This window comes from Oryzias melastigma, linkage group LG12, assembly GCF_002922805.2.
Source record: "Oryzias melastigma strain HK-1 linkage group LG12, ASM292280v2, whole genome shotgun sequence".
NCBI lineage: Eukaryota > Metazoa > Chordata > Actinopteri > Beloniformes > Adrianichthyidae > Oryzias > Oryzias melastigma.
This window is the reverse complement of record NC_050523.1, coordinates 23279995-23305772: the sequence shown is the minus strand read 5'-3', so window position 1 is coordinate 23305772 and position 25778 is coordinate 23279995. Positions and strand designations below refer to the sequence as shown.

General features: G+C 38.7%; 1 protein-coding gene across 1 annotated transcript in view; it reads right to left on the bottom strand.

Annotated features, from left to right (window-relative positions):
- whrna (whirlin a) overlaps positions 1-25778 on the bottom strand; it is a gene marked incomplete in the record, with an annotated part of 201423 nt that overhangs the window by 86478 nt on the left and 89167 nt on the right. Inside the window, 2 exon segments of the mRNA XM_024299665.2 lie at positions 5432-5557; positions 16363-16581. Coding sequence (XP_024155433.1) covers positions 5432-5557; positions 16363-16581 — 345 coding nt within the window.

The window sequence follows — 25778 nt, the reverse complement described above, 5'->3', positions numbered from 1 at the left end:
AATTGGAGAACGATCAAGAAAGTAAGTTAAGATTTTCATGTTCAGTGTCACCATTTAAATATGTTATTTGATTAGACCATGCAGCCTCAGGTTATAAGGTAAAGAGATTATCCTCTTGTTAGTGGACTGTCTGTACACAATGTTTCTCTGTGTTAGCCGAAGCTAACAACGAACCAACATCCTCCGATTGACATTCACAACATGAGACTCTGCTCTACTGGTGAGTTTTACTGTTTTGATTCTGCTTGTATCTGTTGTTTTTATTACACTCATTTATACTTATACTCATTTAAACCGTCCTTGTTCTTTTGTTTGGTTAAAAACATTTCTTCCAAAAGTGCGACTTAAATATTATTTTTTTTATTCTTTATTATGCTTTTTTTGCATCTGCAACTTATATTCCAGACCAAATTATAATTAAAAAAGAAGAGTAGTTGAATTTTACCTGCTGATGAGTCCAATTTGACGTTCATTGACGCCAGAACAAACTTTGCCTCCGAAGGGAAATGACCCTGGTTCTCATGTCCTTCCAGGAGACAAAGCGTGCCAGCAGAGGCCAGTCCTCCCTCTGCTGAGAGCTGAACTCCTGCCTTCTTTAGCCAGCGGGGGGGCCTCATTGTAAGTTCAAACACAGAAACAGGGACGTCATCGGGCTTTAAGTGTCTGATCCTTTTCCACCAGAACCTGACGAGACGGCGGTAATGTTCCATACGTGGGTCGTCTATGCTGGATCTGATGGGGGGTTTTCTGCACAGAGATCTCAGTCAGGACTCTCTGATTGCTGGGGGACCACACAGCTAACGCAGGCTGGAAGGGGAACTTAAAGTAATTAGCTCCTTGGAGACATAAACTGTATTTTGCACCTGAAAATCTCCAACTCCTTGTAATAGTTCTGGACATAACACATTTTTTCTGCCCCCCCTGCACTGCCTGAGCCAGCCTGCCTCACGTCTGCGGAATGTGGAAGCTATTCTGTTTTTTTCTTGTCTATTCTTTCTGATCGCACCCTAAATCTGTCAGGACAGCAGCTGGCATTTGGCTCCTGCAGCAGAGCCGCTGTGCACTCAGGCGGCACCAGAACGGAGGAAGCACACGGCATCCACAAACGATAACCTGGTTCTTGTTCTCAAAGAGGCTTTAAACCGTAAAACTATGGTGATTGTCAGTCTGTCTTCTTTAAAAATGACTGCACTTTGTTTTTATTTTTACTTTTATTCCACAAATATTAAGGTTTCTTCAACATTGGTCCATCACTTTTAGTTTTATTGACTCTCAATGAAAAACATTAAAAGAAAGAAAATTGAATGGGAAAAATCTTAAACCTGGTTCACATCGCATCCATACTCATCAAAACCACTTCTGATCATGCTTTATAAACAATTAAAGGACATTGGAGTATTACTCTACATATAGAGTTTTTTTTTTAATCCAGAACAATAAACTGTGAACTTTTCACTCTGTCCCTGTGCCTTAAAAAGCGTGTGCTACCTCCTGCATCACTAAAGTGCGAGAGCGCATCTCTATCCAGAAATTTCTAGTTTCATCTATAATAAACACCTGCTCTGGATAATAATTATCCTCCACGATTACCAGGATATTTCCAAGCCGCTTCTGAGTCAGCTGATGCCATTTCTCCATGCAGGCTCGCTGGGAGTGTCTGTGTGTGTAGCGGACAGGCTGACATGCTATAAAACTGCGCTCCTCTCCTGGAAAATTCATGTATCTCCCGCAGCAGCTTTGGAAGTAAAACTTTCATACAAACATCTTCAGTTGTCAGAGTTTTGTGACGAACCAGAGGAGTCATGTGACTGAAAAAACACAGATCAACGTAGTGGGCCGAGTACGGCATGTGGTTTTGGGTGTCTAAAAACACAATCAATAAGAGAGAGGCAGAGAGAAGATGGTGACAAGTCAAGATGGACGATGTTAAATTAATGTAGAAGCTGTAAATAACCACAGCTGAGCAGAAGCTTCTGTCGACCGTAGCGAAAAAATACGCGCCTGGTGTGATCTGGAGGTGAAGCGGATTCCACGAGTATTCCACTTTGCGGTGCTTCAGTGTCAGGTGTGAACCCAGCGTAAGAAATAAAAAGCCACATTTATCATAATCAATGTTTTATTTTGTAGAAACCGTAAGTTAAATGGATTTTGAGCTACAGAAAACAAATATTTTTGATTCCTTTAAAACCTAAAAACTTTTTAGAGGGCAGAGATATTAAATGGAGACTTATTTAATCATTTTGTGGAGTTACATGAAAAAGAAAAAAAAAACTTTAAAGTCTATAAAGAGGAATAACATTTTCAATGAATCATTTCTCCTTTGTTGATCTTTTCAAAATAAAAGCAGATCTGTTCACTGCATCAAGTTCATCTGACCCAGCTTTTAGTTTGAAATGTTCTACCATAGTTACAGTTCCTCTGGAGTCTTCATCAATCCCTGGAGGTGTTTGGATCCACAGCAGCACCAAAGTTCTAAACGATGCTGCTTATTTCCTCCAGTAAAAGGTTCCATCCTCAAAATCTGCAGATAATCTTTATCACGGATTGATTCTGACATCAGGGCTTTAAAAAGCTGCAGAATCTCCGTCTGAAAAGGAGAAGAAGCTTTAGCTGCAGGTCGTTGTGCTCTCTTGGAGAGTCGGGAATATTTCAAGGCTGTTCAGCTGTGATAGAGACCGGCGAGGACGGATCTCTGAGAGAAAGGAGACAGAGCTCAGGACGAAGGACACCTGTGCTCCTCACTCCTGCTGCCGCCATGTCACGGTGACAAAAACAAGCCTGTGTGTAAATGTTACTCCAAACCAGCTGCAGCAGAGTGTAACTGTAATCTTCTCTCCTGACTGTTAAAACCTTTAGTGATCTTGAGCCATTCTTCACGAGCTCACTGGAGGGTTTTTAGTGTTTGGCAGGTTTTGTTTTTCGTGTCAAAAAGATTCTTGACCATTTTTGGAGGAATGTTATTTTCTTTTGAGAGCTCTGTGTTTTTCAGGTTTGTCTTTCTTCTGCAGAGACGTTCAAAAAAATAAAAAAATAAAAAACATCTTCACAGAAAGTGGCCCAAACCTCTTTAAATCACCTTGCTGGTGCAAACTTTAAAGGAATTTTTCGTAAATGCAGGAAAAGTCACTTTTTCTGACAGAAGAGTGGACGTGCAGGGAAGAGTTGTGCTCATCCAACTCCACCTTTTAGTGTTTTTGTGTTGTTTAAGTTGATCCCATTTGCTTTACTTTTCAGAGAAACTTTTGAACTTTAGAGCCATGATTATTGTAATAAAAATCAAACGTAAAGCAAGATCGGAAATAAGAAAAATACTTTCAAAAAGGTCAAACACAAGAGACGGGCTCAACAGAACCATAACTCGAGAGCATTTTAAAAAATGAAGAGAAAATGTTCCTCCTACCCCTAATAAAAAGATACTTAATCATTTGATGATAAATGATCCTAAATTCAACCTCAGAAGACTCACTGCCATTTTACCACCATCATTTCCTCAACAATAAAAAAGAGACCAAGCACAAAAGGTTACAGATTTATTCATTAGCTCACACAATGAATAAAAAAAAGTATCGTTTCCTGGACTCATTTCACTTGACATAATATTGGCAAAATTCTTGCACATTTCTAATATCAAGGCTGCAGTTTAGTTGGATTCTCTTTTTCTTTTTTTCTCTTAAAGGGTAACCAAACAGGGAAGTTGGAGGCTGACTCCGCCCACAGCCAAAATGTGAAATCCAGTCACAGGGGTGGAGCTTGGGAACAGGATTGTTATCATTACTGGAGCTGCAGATCATGACGTGAGACTTCTGAAATTACGTGGTTCTTAACAAAAACGAGCTTTCATGTGGTAATTTAGGCTAATTTGGAATTTCGCTAATACTTCATCTACATGCTAAAAATCTAAGGCCGTAGCCACTTTATTCAAGCAAAACTGTGTATTTGACGCACGTATGTAACACAACAATATGTCGTTTTGAACGCGCTAGAACGGCACTTTCGGTTTATCCACCATAAAACTCTGCTTTTTACACCCGTTTTGGACAACACATAACGGTGTAATTTACGGGCTACTTTTAAAACTTGCACTAAAAGCGGCGTTTTCATGGCGCCATTTTTTACGGCACTTTTCCTGGCGATTATTGACCTTTTGGCTTGCCATAACTTACAGCCCCTTACAACCTAACACTATAGGTGCAACAAAAATGGCGAGCAATATGAGAGCTATCCAGTGGTACAGTTTCAGACGAGGAAAACACAGACGTACATGGACCTATTTGTCTGCAAGTGGATGCATCAGCAGGGAGCTTTTCGTCTGCTCAGAGGTCACAAATAAGCTTTTTTTCTCTAGACTTTTTTTTTTTTGTCCGCTCCTAATTCACGGCAATTTGAAAAGAAATATGAAGAAATATTAGTCTCAAAAGTACCAGAAAAATGCCAAAATATTATGATCAAAACACCAAAAATACAAGTTTCTTTGGAGTGGGTTTTTGAGATTTTAGTCAGTTTATCAGATGACTGAATTTTTCAAAGACATCGGTTCTTTCTCCTTTAGTTTTTCCTATAAAGATGAATGTGCATTTACACGCTTCTGCATATCAATCAGAACTTCACCAGATCATGATTGTGTATTTCAAAGCTTCTCTAAAGAGTAAACAAAGCGTTTAGTTGATGTTCAGCTGACTGCGGTTAGGATAACCTCTTCATGGTGCGATGGTTTGTACATGCAAACACAATAAGAGATTTTCCACAGAGCTCTGCAGCAGTCACAGATGTTAGCGACTCCATCCTTCTGTCGTCTGAGTGCTGGCCTTCGCCTTCACCACGACGAAACAAAGACTGAGTCGCTTTTGTTTAAATGCTAAATAATTCCAGCTTATTAACATCCCTTAAGAAAATAATTTATTCATGACTTCAGCGCTGGCTTCTCGGAGAACGCACCCGCCGCCTCCTCCAGCACATGGAAGTGGCATTTAACAACAAGCTTGTGGCACTTTTTCTATTGGTCCAGACTTCAGAGAGCTTCATTTAAAAAGACCTGATGCTGAAGAAGCTTCACATCAAACAGCATAGAATAGAATAAAGCTATTACCAAAAATAAAACCACATTAAATGTTATTTAGAGCTGAGGAGTGTTCGGCTATCTGAGATCTACCGACACCACAGGCCTGAAATGTACCTGACATCACCTGGATGAACTCTTCAAGAGCAAACATCCAGCTGAGAGGACTAAACATTAAACACTAAACATTAGTGAACACGATTGTAACACAGCACACATGGTAAAGTATAAAAGAGAGAGATAGGCTTTAAAGAAAACAGTTTCCTCGAAATCATGTCCTCAGCCTGAAGTGGTTTCTTCTCTGCCGAGAGGAACTTCAGGACCACCTGATGGAAAACGTGTGAAGCGTCTTTCAGCAGTGAAGGGAGGCCTTACCTTGAGTCCGCCGCACTCTGCTGCTGACCCTTTGTCCACGCCGGTGATGTAAATCCCCAGCGCATATTCAGCTCCGCCCCTAATCATGAGCCCCAGAGACCGGCCGTCATCCAGAACCAAATTGACCTGTTGAAGAAGGCAGAAAACAGGTCAACACCTCTGATTTGTTTATGAAGCAGTGGGGGTTATAAACCAACCTGCTGGGAAACACTTCCATTCAATCAGTTTAGTTAAAGGTCAGAAAAACAGAAGTTAAAAATATTTTCACTTCTCAGATGAGAAGGCAACAGAAACCCAAAAACCACAGCAGCTAAAGATAAAACTGCTGGATCAAGACTTTGACTGCTACTCAAACATCACTCCTCTAAGCAGAAGTTTGTGTTACAGTTTTATGTCTTTAGGATATTTGTCAGGGTAACACCTGAGTTAAAGCTGCAGGTTTGGACGTCCTCAAGGCTTTATTTAGGTCACCGTATTTGACACACTGAAAAACATTTTAAAAGCCTTAAAGGGGCCATACCTAAAGTTTTCTAAAGTCTTTCAGAGTAAACTATATTCATAAATATGATCATGCATTACCTGTAGAAAACAAATTATTCATGAAAAATGAGTAATTTTTAAAACTCATTTCATATCCAGAAGTAAATCAACTTGATCTATCCGCCTTTCACTCCATGAGGGTGCTGCCAATTTCATGACAACATCCTAGAACTGCCCACATCTGTGTGTCACCCACAAAAAAAAAAAAACAATTTTGCAAAAAATATATGTTGATGTACATACTGTGCAACCCGGGTGTATTATCACCAAAATTTGGCACAAACAGAATAGTGATGGCTAATGGGTTCATTTTGGGGTGAAATTTGATCAAAAAATGCAGAAAACACCAGATGAACATTTCAGAATTTAGTAAAATGATGAAAACATTGTTCTGATTAATCTCTGTATCAAAAATCTTTTGTCTGCTTTAATGTGGATCATTTTCCTGGAGACGCGCGTACTTTCCCGTCTATGCTCAATAATCTATGTTAAACCAGTTCTCCCAATTCATCGCTCGCAATTTCTACAAGGAAATAGTCTGCTCCCTTTCTTCACCAGGAAATAGTCAGCTCCCTTAGTCCACCAGAAAATAGTCTGCTTCCATTTTCTTACAGGAAATAGTCTGTTCCCTTTCTCTACCAGGAAATAGTCTGCTCCCTTTCTTCACCAGAAAATAGTCTGCTCTCTTTGTCCACCAGAAAATAGTTTGCTCCCTTTCTCCTAATCTCTCCTAATGTCAAAGCAATTTTGAGAGTTACACGGCGCTCTGTCAAAATGTCTTTTTTTATGATTTGCAAACGAGGTTGACAAGCTAACATGTTGCGGTGTCAAACTTTGTTGTTTTACGTGTTAGTAACAGAGATGAATATCAGTGTAGTCACAGTAATGTTTGTTTTAGCGTTATCATTCTGTTTTTTTAAGCATTACTAACAAAGTTGGGAGTTACAGTCATTATGAGTAACATGTCAGACTGTACTTTTTTCAACGTGTTACTTACAAAGTTGGTAGTTAGAGAAGTCACAATGACATTTGTTTTATCAGTCTGTTTTTTTCTGTGTTACAAAAAAGGTTGGGAGTTCCAAGTATTGAAAACATGCTAACACAGCTAACGCTTCTAAAGTGGCTAACGTGTAGCGTGCTGCAAACAAATCCCAAATTCTTCCCTTCCCCCTACACCTTCATTTAGCCCTCCAAACGAAAAGTTGTGAAAAAATGGTGTATTCGATTTTGGACGCCACTTTCACTTAATGACGTCACCAATAGTCGCCGGTTAGCTAGTATTAGTGCAGAGCTTCCAGTGCTTGAATGTACACGACGACAGTGGTTTATCACTATAAAAATGTCATGCTACAACAAAGTCATTACTTACATTTAAATGTGAACTTCTGTGATTCAGAACACATCAAAGGGAAGAAAATCTCTTCTCCTCCGCGGCACAGCCAAACGTGGAACCCTTTAGCGAGGGAGGGGTCTGTATCTCTACGTGTGGAGGGGAGGATATTAAAAAATATATTTCGGACACCACTACTTGTACTTCACTAGCCCCTTCAAATGGAGGGGTAGGGAGAGGGTAAGAATTCAGATTGGGCCAAATTCTAAAGTTTTTGAATGTAATTGATTAAGTCTGACTGACTGACGTCGTTTTGCCCAATGGGCCTTATATATGACATATGTTCAAAAATAATGGATCTGGTGCAACCTATACTTTTAATTTGAGTTGATTTACTTTGAACTTGTTGGCCTTTCACTTTCACCTGTCCACAGCTCGGTTACTCTTACACATTTTTCTTTGCTGTCCCTGCTCTCCTAAGGCCGTGACAGTCACCTCTGCAAGGACCCGCTGATCAAGATGTAATCCTTTGCAGATAATTTATCCATTGTCTGAAGGACTGAAGCCATTAAAGGCAAAGTCACTGATTAATGAAAGCCCCCACTCCTTTGCCTTTGTTTTGTATATGTCAGATGTGAATTTACAAAGTAAATGATGATGCATCAAACAGCAAAGCCGACCTGACACATCTCAAAGAATTTAACGAGGACCTGGGAAAGTGCATGACATGTGTAATAAGAAGTGACCTGGACAAAGCCAGTAACCACGGCGTCTTAGAACGACCTTCATTGCCCCCCTCCCTTTCCCTCGCTCGAGTGCAGCCCGATCATTGGGTTCAGGAGAAGCTTGCAGAGCTCAGAGCTGTTTTGTTGTGTTCTCTCGACTTAAACGGCATAATTTCCTGTGCTAAAGCAACATCAGACATGATAAATTATGTAAAATCACACAGCTGTGGGAAACGGCGCCCCGCTGCTGTCTCGCGGCTCAGTATTTACACTCTGGAAAAGGACACAGGGTTCAGGGAGGCTTCATTTGTCTGATCAAACCACAGTTTTTATCACCCACAGGCTACCATTCCCCACATTTAATGCCCTCTTTGTCTATTGCCCCAGGTCGTCAGCAGCGCCCCTCATTTCTCTGCCGTTTCCTTCTCCCTTCAGCTTTTCACTCACTTGAAGTGATCTGATGTCAGAGTGCAAACAGAAAATCAATCGGCCATTTTTTTCTGTGGGGCTTTTTATACTTTGTTTTTTCTGTAGTGCTTAACAAAACCAACAGCAATGCACCAATCCAGCTCACGAGAAGATTAAAAAAGGTTGAATTTAAAAATACGATTAAAAGCGTACAATCAACCAAGGGAGGGCTTTTTAACTCAGTATGTAAATAATTAAATGAAAAAAACAAAAAAACATCAAAACTAAAACTTGGTTCACATTGTAAAAATATGAAGTTACAATTTAACTTTTATAATAGAAATAATTTGGCAATACTAGTGACTGTATATAAGAACTGGACTGAGTGAGTTTGATGTCATCCATAGAAAACTGCTTACTTCTGGCTCCACGCAAATGAAGTCCATTCAGGTGACATTTTTTCATGATTGAAACATCGCCATGTTGGAGCCAAACGAGCAATAACTCGTCCGTCAGTCTGAGTCAACGTTTCTATAGCAACCGCTCATGGTCAATCAGGAGTGAACTTCTTTGAAGTCCACACCACTACCACTTGAAAAGCGTCTCAGGAAAATCGGTCAATCAAATGTTTTGAATGCAGGATATGGGGGCCGGCAGGCAACACCTTCTTTTATTGAGGCGTCTGATTGGTCAGTTTATAACCTGTAAAACTTGAACTGCAGAAAAATAACGTGGACCAAATTGGATTGTCAAGAACATGTTTAAATGTATCAGACCAGGAATGATTATTGTGACCAATACAATGACAGTATTAGCCGTTTATGTCTCTATAGAAGTCTATGGGATTTGGGCTTCTTGGAACCAGCGGGTACTTCCTGTTTGGAATGCGAGGAGGGAGGGGTCACTCAGTCCAGTTCTCTTACACAGTGAACAGAGGATACTAAGCCAAAATCACATTTTTATTATGAATAATAAAAATGTAGGAATATTATTCCATAATTAAATCAACTTAAATATTAAATAACTTTCAGTATTTTACTCTCCATAAGAACACATTTTGTCAAAATTATACAAGTTAGAAATAAGCGCAAGATAACATCGGACCATTAATAACAATAAAATAAAATGATCTGGAGGGCCGGATAGAATTACCCAGAGGGCCGAATCCGGCCCCCGGGCCTTGACTTGATCTATATATTGTAAAATGAAAGTTTTCCAATTTAGTCTGAAGAAGTATTCAGTTAGTTTACTTCCTACACTACATGTACATGGTCTTATATTTGCTTTTCATTTCATTATCCTATAATATACTGTATAAAATACAAGCTTAGGATACTTCTTGCATTATTATTGTGGGTGTATAAACTGTAACATAAGTTTGTTCCAGCATTTAAAACACACCTTTGTTTACCCCACAGCTATTAGCCCCACATGCTAATCAGCTAGCATTAAACAGACCTGAGCATCATGGATGGGTAAATGAATGTAACAGAAAATCAAATGAAAACAGCAGAAAAGATCAGAGATGGAGAGACGTAAAGAACCCCCCCCAGTCAGTTTGGGCTCACTGGGACTTCAAAATAAGAGAAGGAAAGAGGAAGGAAAAAGGTTGGAGGAGGATTTTATTTTGCGCAGTAACTGAGACATCAATTAGCAAGAAACAACCCAGCTTAAACGTTTCATTAAGCAGGCAGCAAACAGCCAGGCATCCCTCCCCTCCCTAACTGCCCAGTAAATGCACCAATACCAGGAAAAATTACGATTAGACTGAGAGAAAAAAACAAGAGATAAAAGAAAAGTTAGCAATGCTACAGCCCCCAGCCGTATCTAAGATGCTCATTTTCCAAACTCTTCTTTATATTTTGACTCAACAGGAATAAATCTGCACTTTTCTACAACTGAAGGACACAATCATGAAGGAATTCCCTTTCAGACTTCACAAAGAAAGTATTGAAATAGTATTGAACTGTTTAAAAAACAAGATCTGCATTTGTGGAACGTCACACCTACAGCAGTAGGATTGGATACATCAGAACGAAATATCCTAAATATTTCTAAGAACTTCACAACTATTCATAAATAATAAATAAATATGCCTTTGGTTTTTTTAAATATTTTTTTGTTGTGTTATGAGACAGAACCTGAGTAACTTATGGTTAGTTGATTCTGTGATGATGCTTTATTGCATGTAAAACTCAACGTTTTACTTTTTCATTAGTTTGCTATTTATAGTGAATCTTCTACCACTGAACAGCATCATTCATTTCACCTCCAGTAATTTCAGTGGTGATTAATATTAATTTTAAAAAAATGTTCACATTTCTTATAGATATTTGGCAGAACAGAAAGAAAGTCCAGTTTAATCTGACTTTCTTTGGTTATTGTGCAATAAACTGAACTTATCGATCAATCTTTATTTATTAAAAGTTATTTTCATGCGTTGCAGCTTAGAGTGCTTTACAATTAAAAACAAACATAAAATACAAAAAGGAGAAAAATTAAAACCAACCAAACGTCATTCATAAATAATGTAAATAAATACGAACATTAAAAACAGCTGTGCAGTCATAAACTTTTGCTTCCTCCTCATCCACAAACACTAAAATCGCCACACCTGTCATCTCACCAGCACGTTTCAAAAGGAATCTTCAACGCTGATCTGTAATCCGAATGTGTGTTTCGTCAAGAATGAACATGTCAAGAAGATGAAACATTTCTATGTGACATTCCCGGCTTCATGTGTGTATGAAACATCCGGAGCTCAGGCCTCCTTTTCTCAGCTGCTTATTGTGCCGCCCCCGTTTCTAATAAAAGCTGCTGGAGGAAAGCCAATCACCTTTATTCACCCCTGGGAGAGCGAAGGCATTTAGGTTCTCTGACATTTATGCAGGACACTGAGAGAAGTTTTAATTAGCAAAGCCATCTTTTATTGGCTCCACATCGCAGCTCTGAGGGCTGCAGTGTTAGCATCAGTCATTATGATGGAATCAGTTCATTGCTTTTTCTCTGTAAAGAAGTCCCATCAAGTCTGTTTTTGTAAGTGATGGACTCGGAGGTGACATTTAAATGGGCTCTTTGTGCAGGCGACGGCGTTTCACCATCAGGAATCTGGGAATTTCTGTCCTTGTTTTGGATTTAGATTCCAGTCTGAGGAATAACGGAGTCTATTTTCATGGAGAACCTTTTGACAGTTTATGACCAATGCTTAGAGTAACGCACTGCAAAGGTGATGCTTTTGATTCTGCAACAGTGATCAGTCTGTTCCCAACAGTACCAGTAAAGAACACAAGAACATCATGGCAGTGATTCTAGTTAGTCCTATTGATCCTGAACTCAGAGTCTTCACAGATGTTGACACATAATCACATTCAATCTGCCAGTTTTTAACCAGTCTGGACGGATTGTGGTTAAGCCTGCCGTCTTCTTTTTAACTGTCTTCTTGATAGCTATGTCCAAAAGGACGTCGTGTTCTGAGAAGATCTACATCTAAGGTTTAGAATTTGTGTTCGTGTTGCTTTTCTCATGTTTACTGCTTTAAATGTTTGATTTTGTTTCTTTAGGTTGTGTTTCCTTCAGAGTGGAGATCCCCAGAGGTTGTAGTCTGTGGTCACATCAGCTGCTTTACGTTCACTTTAGTGTTTGTAGTTTCATTCTGTCCGGCCCTCCAGGTCATTTTATTTTATAGTCATTAATGGCCTGATGTTATATTGCACTTATTTCTAACTTATATAATTATGACAAAATATATGTTTATGGAGAGTAAAAAATTGAAAGTCATTTAAGGTTTAAGTTGATTTATTCTGGAATAGTGCTGCCACAAACAGTTATTTTAATAGTCGACTAATCACCAATTATTTTCTCTGATTAGTCGACTAATCAGGTTATGGCCAAACTGGATGTAAAGCACACATCTTAACCATCATTAGCTTTAAACTAACTAAAAACTAGATATAAAGCATTACCTAGGAGGATTATCTGAAGTTGATAGCTAAAAACGCTGAAGCTGAAAGCCAGCCAAAATATTAGTTAAACGCCAAATTAGCCTAAAATACTAAATGAGCTAAAATAGCTAGCAAGCAGCTGAAATATTAGCTAAACTCCAAAAAGCTAGCAGAATGATATTATAAGTTTCAACTTTTCTACACTCTTAACGCCATGTTATATAAAGTAATGACTAATCAATAATTAAATTAGTTTTCTACTATTTTAATAGTCGATTAGTCATCGTTTAGTCGACTAATCGTGGCAGCCATATTCTGGGATAATATTCCTGCCTTTATATTATTCATTATTATGTTAAAAGGTTTTTTAAAGTTTTAAAAATGTAGTTTAAGAGTGTTCAATAAAAGTTTATCCTGTTCGGTCCGCGATCTAAGGTGTGATTCGGATTTTGGCCCCCTGTGTGATTGAGTTTGACACCCCTGCTCTACACCATGTCCAAAGTCGGGCATCTTCCACACAGTCCAGTTCTCTATATACAGTCAATGTTAACACAGTGAAAGTGGAGAAAGAGGTAGAAGTTGGACCGAGCATTTAAACGCTTTTGAAAACCACCACAGCACTAAAACTACTTTTAGACTTCTTTGTCCTGATTAAAAAAAAAAAAGTTTGATTTTTGGAAAAAAAAAAAAGACCCATTTATACTATGTATGTATCTTTTAAGCCTGCTTTCTTCCTGTTTGGGGTCAAAGGGGGGCCAGAAGGGTGAAAACCTCTGAGAATTTCCACATTTCAGGCAGTTTCTTGCAGAGTATAATGAACCCCTTCCACTCCCACAATTATTTCCCTTCCTACCTGTCTAAGAAACAGTTTGTATTTTTGGGACCACAGAATGTTTACATGCAAACTGGACTCATAGCAGAAGATTATATCTTGCTGGCTGCTGGAAAAATTCAAATGATGCAACAGCAGGAAATGGAAGCTTGTTGGTGCCTTTAAAACATCTGCCAAACTGAGAGCGCAGAAAACATCTGTGCAGAGTGAGGCCAGCCTGCTGGTGGAGACGCTCTCCTCACCAAGTCATGAATATTCCCAAATGACATTCCCAACACTGGGTCCAGGAGGCGGATCAGAATCAGAATTTTCTCCGTGTTTCTGCAGCTGCCATTCTTCAGTCCATCTCATGCAGACGTGTCACATGGACATTAAAGCGGTCTTTGGGGATGTTAAAAATGTTGAAATATTAAAATGTGTCAGAGACAGAATGTAAAACAGAGCAGCGCAGCACGGTTCACACTGCAGTCTGCATTAGAGAGCGGCTCAGAGAAAATGCTCGGCTGTAATAAATCGCTTAAACAACTTTGACAGCGCGTCCCTGAAGGTTTTAAGGTGGTGAAGGGTAAAGCTTTGATTTAAGGCGGTATGACTGGGCTTTTTACTTAGTATCCTTTTAGTTTTTTTACTTTCTGTCATTTAAGTTTAACATAGAATGATATAAAAAGAAAAATAAGAAACAGATTTGTATTTATGTAAACGTTACCATATGATAAATACAAATTAACCTTTTTTTTGCCTTAAAAACATAAATATACAGAGAAAATACTCAAACTATGAAACAGTTTATATCTTTTGACAGAAGTTCACGTAAGTTCCTTTCAAACTAAAATACACCTCGTGTCACATAGAATCAGCTCAATTTTCCACTGTAGTAGCAGGTAGTATTATGTCAGCAGTGATTTAAAACAAAGTTTATTTTACTGTTGTGGCAGAGCTCTGCCAAAAATACATAAATCCAACTCAAAAAAAGAATCAGAGCTAGTTAGGTGTCTGTCACTGTATTTCTCGACACAAAGTAAATATTGTTTAAAAAAAGATTTTCTGTGGCACGCACAAAAGACTGATTAAATGTTTTAACTCGACTTGAGATATGTACTGTCCTTCAACTGTTTAATAGTTAAATAAGGATTAAGTTGGTTTACTTCACTACAATTGTTACCTTACAACTTAATTACTCATGTTCAAAAACAGCAGGACTTCTGAATGGTATCTGTTGGTCACTTTCAAATGCATGAGATACACTTTGAACCAGTTGGGGTGAAAACCAGGAGGAAGCAGCTTCATGATAGGTTCAGATGTTTTCATTTCCGTTTGACCCCTTACCACCATACTTAAAACTTTCCTCTTTCTGGTGCATCTTTCCCTCTTATTGGTTTGCCAGGTGTTTTTCTGAACAATCACAAAGCTTTTTCTCCATGTCAAGCACCTCTGCAAATGAAAGGTGCCATAAAAGTGAAGCTGGTTTACCAGTTTCATAACAACAGTAGTTATTGTTTGTTTAGTTCAAAGTTTTTTTTTTGCTCTTTTGTGACATCTTGGTTGTGAATTGGTGATATATGATTAAACTAAACTAATTAATCAATTATTTCAACAATCTTCATATCAGCCAAACTATCGATATTGTGATATTTCGTGACATTTAGTCCTGCGATTGGTTCTCTATGGCTTCTCACCAAGATGGATCTTTTATTTTCATTTGAAGAGGCTGTAAAACGTTATAATCAGTGTTGGGCATCTCACTTCAAAAAAGTAATTAGTTATAGTTACTAGTTACTTCTCCCAAAAAGTAATTGAGTTAGTAACTCAATTACTGCATCTTCAAAGTAATTAGTTACTTGGCAAAGTAACTCGTTTTAAATTACTCTTTAAATATGGTAATATTTTGTATTTTTTCCTGCGTTACAAATAAAAAAAATAATTTACATTCAATAATAGATGATAACTGACAATAGTATACTGGTATAGTTTTCCAATGGAGTCATATTGTCTAAGTTTAGGATACACATGAGAGAGGGTTTAGGGAAAGAATTTTCAATATTTATTTGTCAGAATTATCACACAAAACACTGCAACAAGTGGTATATAAAAAATGTAACTTCACACAAAAAAGGTAAACGTTTCAACTATTAACATACTTCAAGTATCTTACCTACAACTATAATTAAACAAAATGGCTTAAAAAACTGAAAGTGCAAAACAATAATAAATTAATAAACTACAATTATTAACCCATATTTCTGCTAAGAGGAGCAGCTCTCTGCATCTCTTTTTTCTCTCCCAAAATCCCGCAGCCCCGCCCACTCGCTCCGGAGTCTGCTCACTGCGTTGATCTGTGCGCGCTCGTGTCTGTCTGTGTTGTGTGTTTTATAAATATTACCCCGTTTCTGCTAAGATGAGCTGCTCTCTGTCTCTCTGTTGTCGTTTTATTAACTCCCGAAACTCCTCACTCCGCACCGGAGTCTATCCACGTTGATCTGCGTGTGTACGTGTCTGTGAAAAAAAAAAAAAGTGTGCGTGTCTGTCTGTTTTGTGTGTCACTGTGCTCGCGCGTGCACGTTTGTGTTGTAATTGTAATGTTTATATCCGCTTTCGCGTCCTGTGTAAATGGGGCGTTACACAAGCAACTTTCGGGTGCGAAGCGCCCAGCTCCAGCAAGATCATCAAACTTTGAAGTAACGCGCCGCGATTTACACGAAGTAACTATAACGGCGTTACAGCGAGGATGAAAGTAATTAGTTAGATTACTAAATTACTTGATTTATAACGCCGTTAGTAACGCCGTTATACTTAAACGGCGTTAGTCCCAACACTGGTTATAATCGTCATCCTTTGGTGAGACGTTCCTTTGGAGGTAGATAGGGGGCGTGGGTTGGGAGACCGGCTGTCACTGGCACAAATGTGTCTGGCAGCTACTTGAATTATTTAATTTTTGTTCTGTTTACAAGAATTTAAAACTAGGTAGTGGCACTGCTGTTCATCTTTACTATTGTTAATACTGAATTTAACAATGCTTGTCAGAGACATAGTTTTGTGGATTCGCCAACTTTTGTCACACATTTAAAACATAAACAAACTGAATAAACAGATTTGTGTTGTCCCGTATTTATATAAGTGGTTAGGAAGATGAAGTAAGGTAGGATTTAGACATTCACCTTCTTCTCGTCTCCCTCCTGCAGGAGCTGCATGTTGCTGCGCCGCTGGCTGTCAGTCCTCCTCAGGGTGGCGCTCCGATGCTCAGGCAGGTCAGGAGGAGGGGACACGCTGCGACCTTGAGGGTCGACCCAGGTGTAAACGTGGTTGGTGACATATCCGCCAGGAATCCTCCCCACTGAACGCACAGAGAGCGAAAGCTTTTTACTGCCTTTCAGCACCTGAGGAGACCAAAGGAGAAGCACTGATGAGTGTCAGGAGTTTTGAGGAGTCATTCCACACAAATGCCTCCTGGAATACAATTATTACTTTTCTTTTTTTTTGAGGAAAGTGCTGAAGGTGGGAGAGAATTACCGAGAGAAACATCCAATTTTGTAGAAACCCTTCACCAAATGATCAGATGCTCACACACATACAGGGAGGAGCATTTGGAACACATTGCTCCTAAAGATTGGCCTTGGCTGTGCCTCATTGCTCCCTGATAGCCTCTTTAGTATGTGCGATCCCTCTGGAGATCGCTGTATTCCCGTGTGAGCGACGCTCCCAACAAATCGGAGCAACAGTGATGAAAACTTTTGATGATTGGATGACTTTCTGCTTTCTTTTGAGAAATCCCAAAATGTTGCTGATTTTCATGTGGATTTAAGAGACTTTCTGCAGTCCACTGAGGCTGAGAGCAAATGTATTGAGAATAGGGACGCCACGATTAGTCGACTAATCGACTATTAAAATACTCAACGACCAATTTAATAGTCGATTAGTAGTTACTTGATATTATATGGAGTCAGAATGTAGGAAAGTTGAAAAAAGTTGTGAGCATTCAGCACCAAAAAATACAATTTTTTTTATATTTGAGTCAGTGAGACCAAAACTTAATTTTTAGTGAAAAATAGTTCCTTTATTCAGATGCCGACCTCATTAGAGAGATCAGGAATATACTTTCCATCAAACTCATTTTGACAGGTGACCTTTGACCCCATATGCCCTTTATATATAAAAATGATATGAATTTGTTAAATCATCTTGAGGGGCGGGGCACCTGTCAAAACGAGATTGATGGTTGGTGTAGGGTCAAAGGTCACCTGTCAAAATGAGTTTGATGAAAAATATATTCCTGATCTCTCTTTCACTTGATTAAATCTTGTTTTAATCCCAGAAACTAATGGGAAGTTTAATAAAGTATCATCTTTATTGTCTTTATTTTCAGTGACCTTTAAGCTCATGATGGTTGATATGTGTTCTTTACATCCAGTTTGCGCATGACCCGATTAGTCGACTTATCTGAAAAAATAATGGGTAATTAGTCGAGTATTAAAAAAATCGTTTGTGGCAGCACTACTTGAGAAGAGGCGTCATTTTCTGTTCTTCAGACTAAAAACTGTCTATTTTTACCTTTACTGAACTGCAATCTCATCCATTCACAGCCGTAAGTTCACATCCAGAATACTTTCCAGTGAATGAGAGCAGAGGAGGACAATTATTTTGAGCACAACAAACTAGTTAAATCAATTCCACCAACAAACTAGACCTTTTCAGCTGAAAGATCTCTGATTCTGTTTAAAAAAAACAACCTTCTCATTTTTCGTTTACAGAGCAGAAACATCTAAATCTGGTAGGGTATAAAGTTGAGCAGCACATGCCGCTCTTCCTCACTCACATTCAAAAGAAAAGGAACACTTCCGATAGACGCCGCAAACTTTCTGTGGGCTTTAATTGAGCCAGCAAGCGAGCGTGTCTGCAGGGAGTGTGACACAGCCGCGGGGCTCCAGAGAGTTTCTGTAACATCCAGCAAAACGAGAAACTGGGATACCTTACAGGGGCCTTTTTATTCCTGAAATTAATGACAGAAAAACACCGAACTCCTGTAGACGTGGTGTAATTTGAAAAGGAAAAAAAGCTGCATGAAGAGTTGGGGAACTGGGACACATCGATAATGTTTTACAGCAGGATATGAGCTTTTTCTGTAAGGAAATATCCCTGCAGAGTCTGTGAAAATATGAAAGCACACAGGACCTGCAGCAGTCGGACTGAAATCAACGATTGTTTGGTCCGTGAGCTTCACAGAAGCGTTGATTCAAACTTCAAAATCAGCTCAAAGCGTCTCCATGGCGTGTGCAGAAGTGAGAAACATTCCCGACTTCCACGTGTCCACAGGGACATGAAGGAAGGTAAATGAGAAACGTTTGTAAGCAATGAGGAGCAGGTAGTGCTGGGTGACATGACGATAGAAAAGTGTCTCCCATGAAGTCCACTTTGGCTCAAACAACGACGAATGGTGCGATCCGACACTGATGTACCTTGGCCTTGGAGTTCACCTTTAATTTCTTTGGAGGTTGTTCTGGGCTCTTTGGATACAATTCGAACGATCCGTCTCTTCAATTTGTCATCAATTTTCATTTGCGGCCACGTCCAGGGAGGTTGGCCACTGTCCCGTGGGTCTTGAACTTCTGAATAATATGAGCCACTGTTGTCACAGGAACTTCAAGCTGTTTAGAGACGGTCTTATAGCCTTTACCTTTAAGATGTTTGTCTATAGTTTTTTGTTGGGTGTCCTGGGACAATTCTCTCCTTCGCTTTCTGTTGTCCATGTTCAGTGTGGTACACACCTTTTCACCAAAAAGCAGAGTGACCACTTGTCTCCCTTTACATAGGCAGACTGACTGATTATGAGTTTGGAATCACCTGTGATGTGAATCAAAGGACACACCTGAGTTAATCATGTCACTCTGGTCAAATAGTTTTCAATCTTTCATTGAGGTACCATCATTTTTGTCCAGGCCTGTTTCATTAGTTTGTTTTTAAAATAATTATGTTAATCAACAGTTCAAAAGTGATGGCTGATTTTGATTGTTTAATTTTCAATAAATTTTTATTTATTGTTACTTTTGTAAGTTTCAAGTGATTTCAGTGAGAATTGTGGGTTTGTCCTTCTTTAACTGAGGGGTACCAACACTTTTGTCCACATCTGTATATTGTTATTGTGATATAAAATACTTTCTATCAAGATACACTACTTTTTTTCTTTATCTTCCAGCACTAGGAGCAGGTATGTGAGAAAATCTAGGAGGTGAATGTGGGCGTCCTCAACACCGAGGCAGCTGTAATCAACGAAGTAGAGAGTCTCTGTGGTCCTAATGCCTCACTCCTGCAGGACGGGGCTGAGGTGACCTGGGGCTGATCAAGCCCACCCCCCCGAGCTGTAGCAGATCTAACACAGCAGAATGGAAACAGTCACAATGATGCAGAACCCCCCCCCTCGCCTCTGTGAGATGTAGGGCAATCCATTCCACCAAAGTGCCTAAAGTTTCCTGATGAAGGCCCAAAACAGAACAAGCTGACACCTCTTCCAGGCTGCTTTGGTTCCTGCTCGCTTTGGTTTGGACAGGAACCCGCTCCAGCAGAGCATCATTACAAGCATTTCTCCTTCCTGTCCTCTAAGGGAGACGCTTTGGTTACAGGATCTAAACAATTCCACTGTTTGTTCCTGTTCACACGCATCATGTGCAGAAAGGTGTGAGATCTGAAGCCTTTATCTGTCTGTCTCTCACGGAAACAAAACACACTTTTGTGTACAGAAAATACGAAAGGATTACAGACAAAACCACCAAAAAGAAGGATACAATAACTGCCTTAATCCTTCATCATTTACCGCCGTCAGAAACCTCAGCAGCACAAACACACATTGATAAGTATGTTTGTCATACATCAGTCTACCTGGACATGGACAGGTGGTGTCAAGCGAAATCTTCCATTGAAATGTTTTGGTCAAGATGCCAAAAAACCTGAAACTAATAGCCAGCTAAAATATTTGTAAAATGTCAAATTAGCCTAAAAAGATGAAAAAAGACTAAATTAGCCAAAACAGCTAGCATGCAGCTGAAATATTAGCTGAACTTCAAAAAGCCTAAACAAACTTAATAAATGTCAAAATAGTCCTAAAAGCAAGCAGAATGACATTATAACTTTTAACTTGACTACACTCTGACTCCATATAACATAAAGTAACGACTCATCAACTATTTCAATAGTCGACTATTTGACTATTTAGTCGACTAATCGTGGCAGCCCTAGTAGATAAGAAAAAGAAAATATATAAATCCTCAAAGGAATCTAAACAAAATGTTAGAAAAAAAAAACATCAAAAACACAAATCAGGAAGAGAAAGTGAAATGGACAGAAGAAAATCAAGTCAAATGCATTTGAAACTAATAGTCCTGGTGAAAAAGCTGTTTCTAAGTCTGTTGGTTGTAGACTTCAGGGCTTAGATATTCTCCATGAAGGCAACCACAAAGTTTAAAAAAGACACTCCTAAAACAACAGTAACTGAAGCTGTAGAAAAACGGTCAAAGGACAATTCTGTCCAACGTGCTCACTTTGATTTGACCTGAAACGAATTAGCTTCCCATCGACTGTTCTCCTGGGCTGAAAGCTGCGTGCTCTGGAGGGAAGTTCATCATTTTGGGTTAATGCCTTCATGACCAATTCAAGGTCACTAGTTCATTAGCACAGAACAGGAAAAACTCAGACGAGAAAAACAAAGACGTTCATGGCTCTGTTTGTCTGCAGGTGGATGAATCAGAATGGAGCGGAGCAGGAAGGCTCAACGTGTTTTCTAAGTCTCAAATAAATAAATAGGAAATAACAGTTTTTCATGTTCACACTGATTTCAATAAAGAAATGATCAAAAATGTATTTTAACCTATTTATGTTCATCAGAGTGGCTCTTTAATACTGAAAAGTAAGTGTTTTAGTGTTTAGATATTACTTCTAATTATTAAATTTTATTTTTCCTTATTGGAATTTAAATGTGTCAAACAAGGTTTTCTTTTTTTTGTATTAATAATAGAATACACCAGATTGCTCTAATATTAGTGTACCTTAATTAGACTAGAAACTCAGCATGTTTACGTTTTTATAGTGTTAAGTAAAAATCCCAGGAGTTACATTATTATTTTTTCACTTTTACTAAACCAGGATCTCTTTTTCATACAAAGCATTAAAGGAAACACGTTACAGATGTCATTTCCAAGCCTTTAAACTCACTTTGTTGGACCAAATTGCTTTATTTGTTGCTTTCAGAGAAGAATTGAAGAAGAACCTCATGAAAGTTTCTTCTCCATGACTTTATTTCCTGTCAACACTTTGCTTTCAGCTGACTTTAGGCACTTTTTCTGCCAAAAAACAAAGAAATGCATGTACTGTTCTGATAAAAATTACACAAATATTTGTTTTTCTTAAATGTTTGTCATGAATCCAGAAGAATGACTCCCATTAGAAGCTCCATCTTAATCTTAACTGAAAGGTTTCCTCTGAATCCGAGTCTACGTGTCAGAAAGCTGTGCTGGCTGCACTCACGTGGAAACAAGCGTGTTTGACTCCTGTCTTTGTTTATTGCTGTGGCGTGTCTTTGGGGGGAACGCGTGGCGACACGTTCACATACAGGCTTTCACAGCGGACACAAGGGGCTCCGTTCTCCTGCAGGGACAGGCGCAGCGGCTGACTGATGGATCGCACTTTGAAAATGGTACACGAGCTCTGTAGCGTCAGTGGTTTTGATCCGCTCTGGCTGCTGACAGATCGGCTTTTTTTCCAGCTGCACTGCGATTCTGTAGCAGGGAATCAAACACGGCTGTTCTGCAGCTTCTCCAGACTACAGGTGAACCTGGATGAACCTGACAGCTGTTTTTAACCATTTCATCCATACATCTACCTGAAACTGCAGATGTTTTTAGCATCACTTTTGTCTCACGGGTAACTTGTTGATTCCCCGTTGAAGTGCTGTATATTTGGGACTTTAACTCATCATGTCTACACGGCTGTGTAAATGCAGGATGTTCTGTGTGTGAAGAAGGTGATCCATAGTAAAACCAAAGCCAAACATACGGAGCTAAATCAGGGCCAATATTATTTATATCCAGAATAAAACAAATTGAAAAATGATTAATGTTTGGACAAAAAAAGTAAAATGTTCAGCTTCAATTTTCAATTTCAAAACTTTTTTGTTTTAGTTTCATTTTTTTTTTTCACTTTCAACTCCTCTTTTTCAGTTTGAGAACTTTTAAGGTAAATCTTATCACCCTTTGGTATTGAAATTTTGAGTTTTGAAATCTAAAAAACTGAACATTTGAAACTGAAAATAATGAGGTTTGTTTTAGAGAGGCACAAAGTTTTGGACATTTTACATTTTCTTTGGCCAAGCACCAATATTTATTTTTATTTGTTTTATTTGGGTTTGAAATAATGAATGACCCCGATTTAACTCCACAAGAACACTGTTCAAAATGTTCAAATTCTAATTACAACATTATTTCCAAAGTACCTCATATATGATCCTCGAGAAGTTAGGAGGTGATGGTTCGAAATCAAGTTCAAATTGTAACTGGTACTAAAGAGCATTATTTTTCTTCCCAAGGTCAAAGGTCAACAACATTTTGGTAGACTTAGGTTATGTCCCCATGTAAAAATGTGGAGGGTTTATTCAGAAATTACATTTAAACACGTTTTTTCGTTAAAAATGTTTCTACAGCAATGCATTGTGGTCTATATTTGCTAATCTAGTGAGAATTGATGCACGCTAGTTTTTGGCAAAGACTTCTGGGAAATTTCTAGTGCACTCGACTTAGGAATTAGTAGAATCGTACAGCACTAGAAAATGGTGAACACACTATATAATGTATTGGGGGTGTAATTCAGACGTAGTTTTAACCTCGTGGCGAGTGTGAATTTTCATGAAGATTGTTTGAATAAGCCTTTTATGTGGGAAAATGTGGATTTTCCCACATTTCAAACTTTGCTTTAAAATGACTGTAAAGCTGTAGGTCCCGTGGCCATCCCATAATAATATGAACATTTAATTGGACATCTACTACATGGTTGTCTTGGTTTTGATTTCGTATTTGGAACCCATTATAGATTTTTGGCTCCATGGTGTTTCTCCCACTGTGATGTCATCATCTTTTGGGTGGCGGTGGTAATGGCGGTGGTCAGGTTGTCCACTTTGCTCAAACTTCTATTTCCCTCCATATGAGGTGTTTACACATTTTGTTGATTTATTTGAGTGTGTGGCAGGAGCCAAATCTTTACTCAAAGCCGGAATAAGAAAGAAGAATCGTAAAAACGAGCCATGACCACGATGGGACAATCAGGATCAGTCCTGTATCGTCTCAGTAGTTAGAACATACCTAAGAAACAATAACACACAATAGAACATAGAGCTGGGCGATATGACATATTATGAGATAGAAAAGTGTCATTTTCTATCGTTTTTCTTTATTTTTATTGCTGAAATTTTGTGCAAAAATGTGTTTTCCTATGAAGAAACTTGAAACTGATTTGCACTTTAAAAAATATTTCTCATTTGTGTCAATTTAGTTTGATGTTAAAATATAAATTCAGATAAGTAAGTCATGACATTTTTTGCCATTTTTTTCAGAGAATAACTAAAAAAATACTTTATTGTAATATATTGTGATATAAAATAATTTATATGGTGATATACAGTTTTTTCCATACCTCCCAGGGGTAACAAAACAAAACCGTTTGTGACACTGAAGCATCAAGTCCTTCTGTTCTATATGGGAAAACCCATCAAGCCATTTTATCAGACTATGATCAATAACATGATTGGTTACTTAGGTCTGTCATCCTGCTGGCTGGTGAATTCGAACAGGTTGTCTCACACAGAAATGTCAAAAAGATTTGACATTTTTGGAAGTGTGGCTCCAACTGAGAGCAAAGAGGAGGATCTCTGCAGGAGCACAACAGGAACTCAGCAGAGGAATCCAGGAAGACAAACAGAAACATCAACAAACAAATCTGAATATGAGCATTTTGAATGTGAAAGAAACGTTGAAGATTTAAAGATGTTCTCTCTCATTTGAAAACTCTATCCTTGAATAAAGAGAGATTTAAGGGTGTGATGGAAAGATGGAAGGAGAACTTTGAAGAGCTGATGGAGAGAGGAGAAGCAGGAAGTAGCAAAGGATGAAATGAGGATCAATAGAATAGTCACAATAGAAGAGTAAGGAATTGTTTTAATTTACAATATTTCGCACAAGTTTGATCATTCACAAAATCTAACTTATTGCAGAGACGGTTCTACTGGTACTGCTGTGACTGATACAAACGTCTCCATTATTTTACTCTGCATCAAGTTCACATGCTTTGAGTGGAAGCTTATCTTTCAGACATTTCTACACCACCTTTTGTCTTAGTTTCATTTCTATATTGCCTTTGGAAAATAAGAACAGCCTGAAACATCTGTGTGAATGAAGCCTTTTGTCAGACTGTGCATATGCATGCTCTGTATTCATTTATCTGATTTCCATTCCTCTTCTCGTTCATGAAAGGATGGAGATGTTGCTCCACTCAACGTTTTCGGAGCAACATTTGCACCACAATAAAGGCCGTCACAGCAGACGGAGGAGTGTTTCCCCTGCAGACTGATCACTGGAGCAGAAATGAGGATCCTGAGGTTAGAAGGGTTTAGGAAACATCATCGAATGAAAAAGGAAATGTGAGCAGAATGGATAGAAATGTGACTTTGCATTAGCAGTAGCATTAGCTTAAACATTTAACCTCTGGGTTGAAACGAAGGATCTTCTGTGGATCCTGTTGGATTACCACCTGAACTACTCGTCCTGTTGCCGACGGTGACGTGGATCCTCCATTATGTGTCATCGCAACAAGAATCCACCTTAAAGTTAAATGTTTCAAACTAAAGCTTGTAACTTTATGAAGAAAGAAAAACATTAGCAGAGTATTGAAAATAATAATAATACAAATAAATAAAAAAAGGAGAGAATCAAAGGATGTTGATAAAGCTGTCCAGTGTTTTAATGAGCTGTTCAGCTGGAAAACTACAATATTCACTGAAAACCTCGATTTAAAAAAAAGGAACAAGCTAGAGAAGAAAAGCAGGATGGTCGTCATATATTTCTTGTGGGGTTGCTGGAGCCTGTCCTGGCTACTGCTGGGCGAAGGCGAGGTACAACCTGGACAGGCTGCTTGTCTGTCGCAGGGCACTTTAGAGTAACTAATGCACCTATGAAGCATGTTTGGATTGTGACAGGAAGCCGGAGAACTCAAATAAACATGAATAAAAATGTAAACACCACACAGAAAGATCCAACCTGGATTTGATCCAAGGTCACCATCGTGCAGCTCCACAGGGTTCTACTCACAACCGAAATTCCGGCAAAGTAGTTTTATTTATTGTTTGTTTGTTGCCTTTTTCATTTTTCTTATTGAATGATGAATTTGAAAGAATGGAGAAGACCCACCTGAAGATATATGTGAGGCTCAAACCCAGCCCCTCTCAGACTGATGAAGAAGACGCTAAATTTTCACTCTGATCATCTTTTGATCTATTTGAAAGTGTTCCCAGTAGTCTTTTAATTTTGATTACACCGTTTTTAGC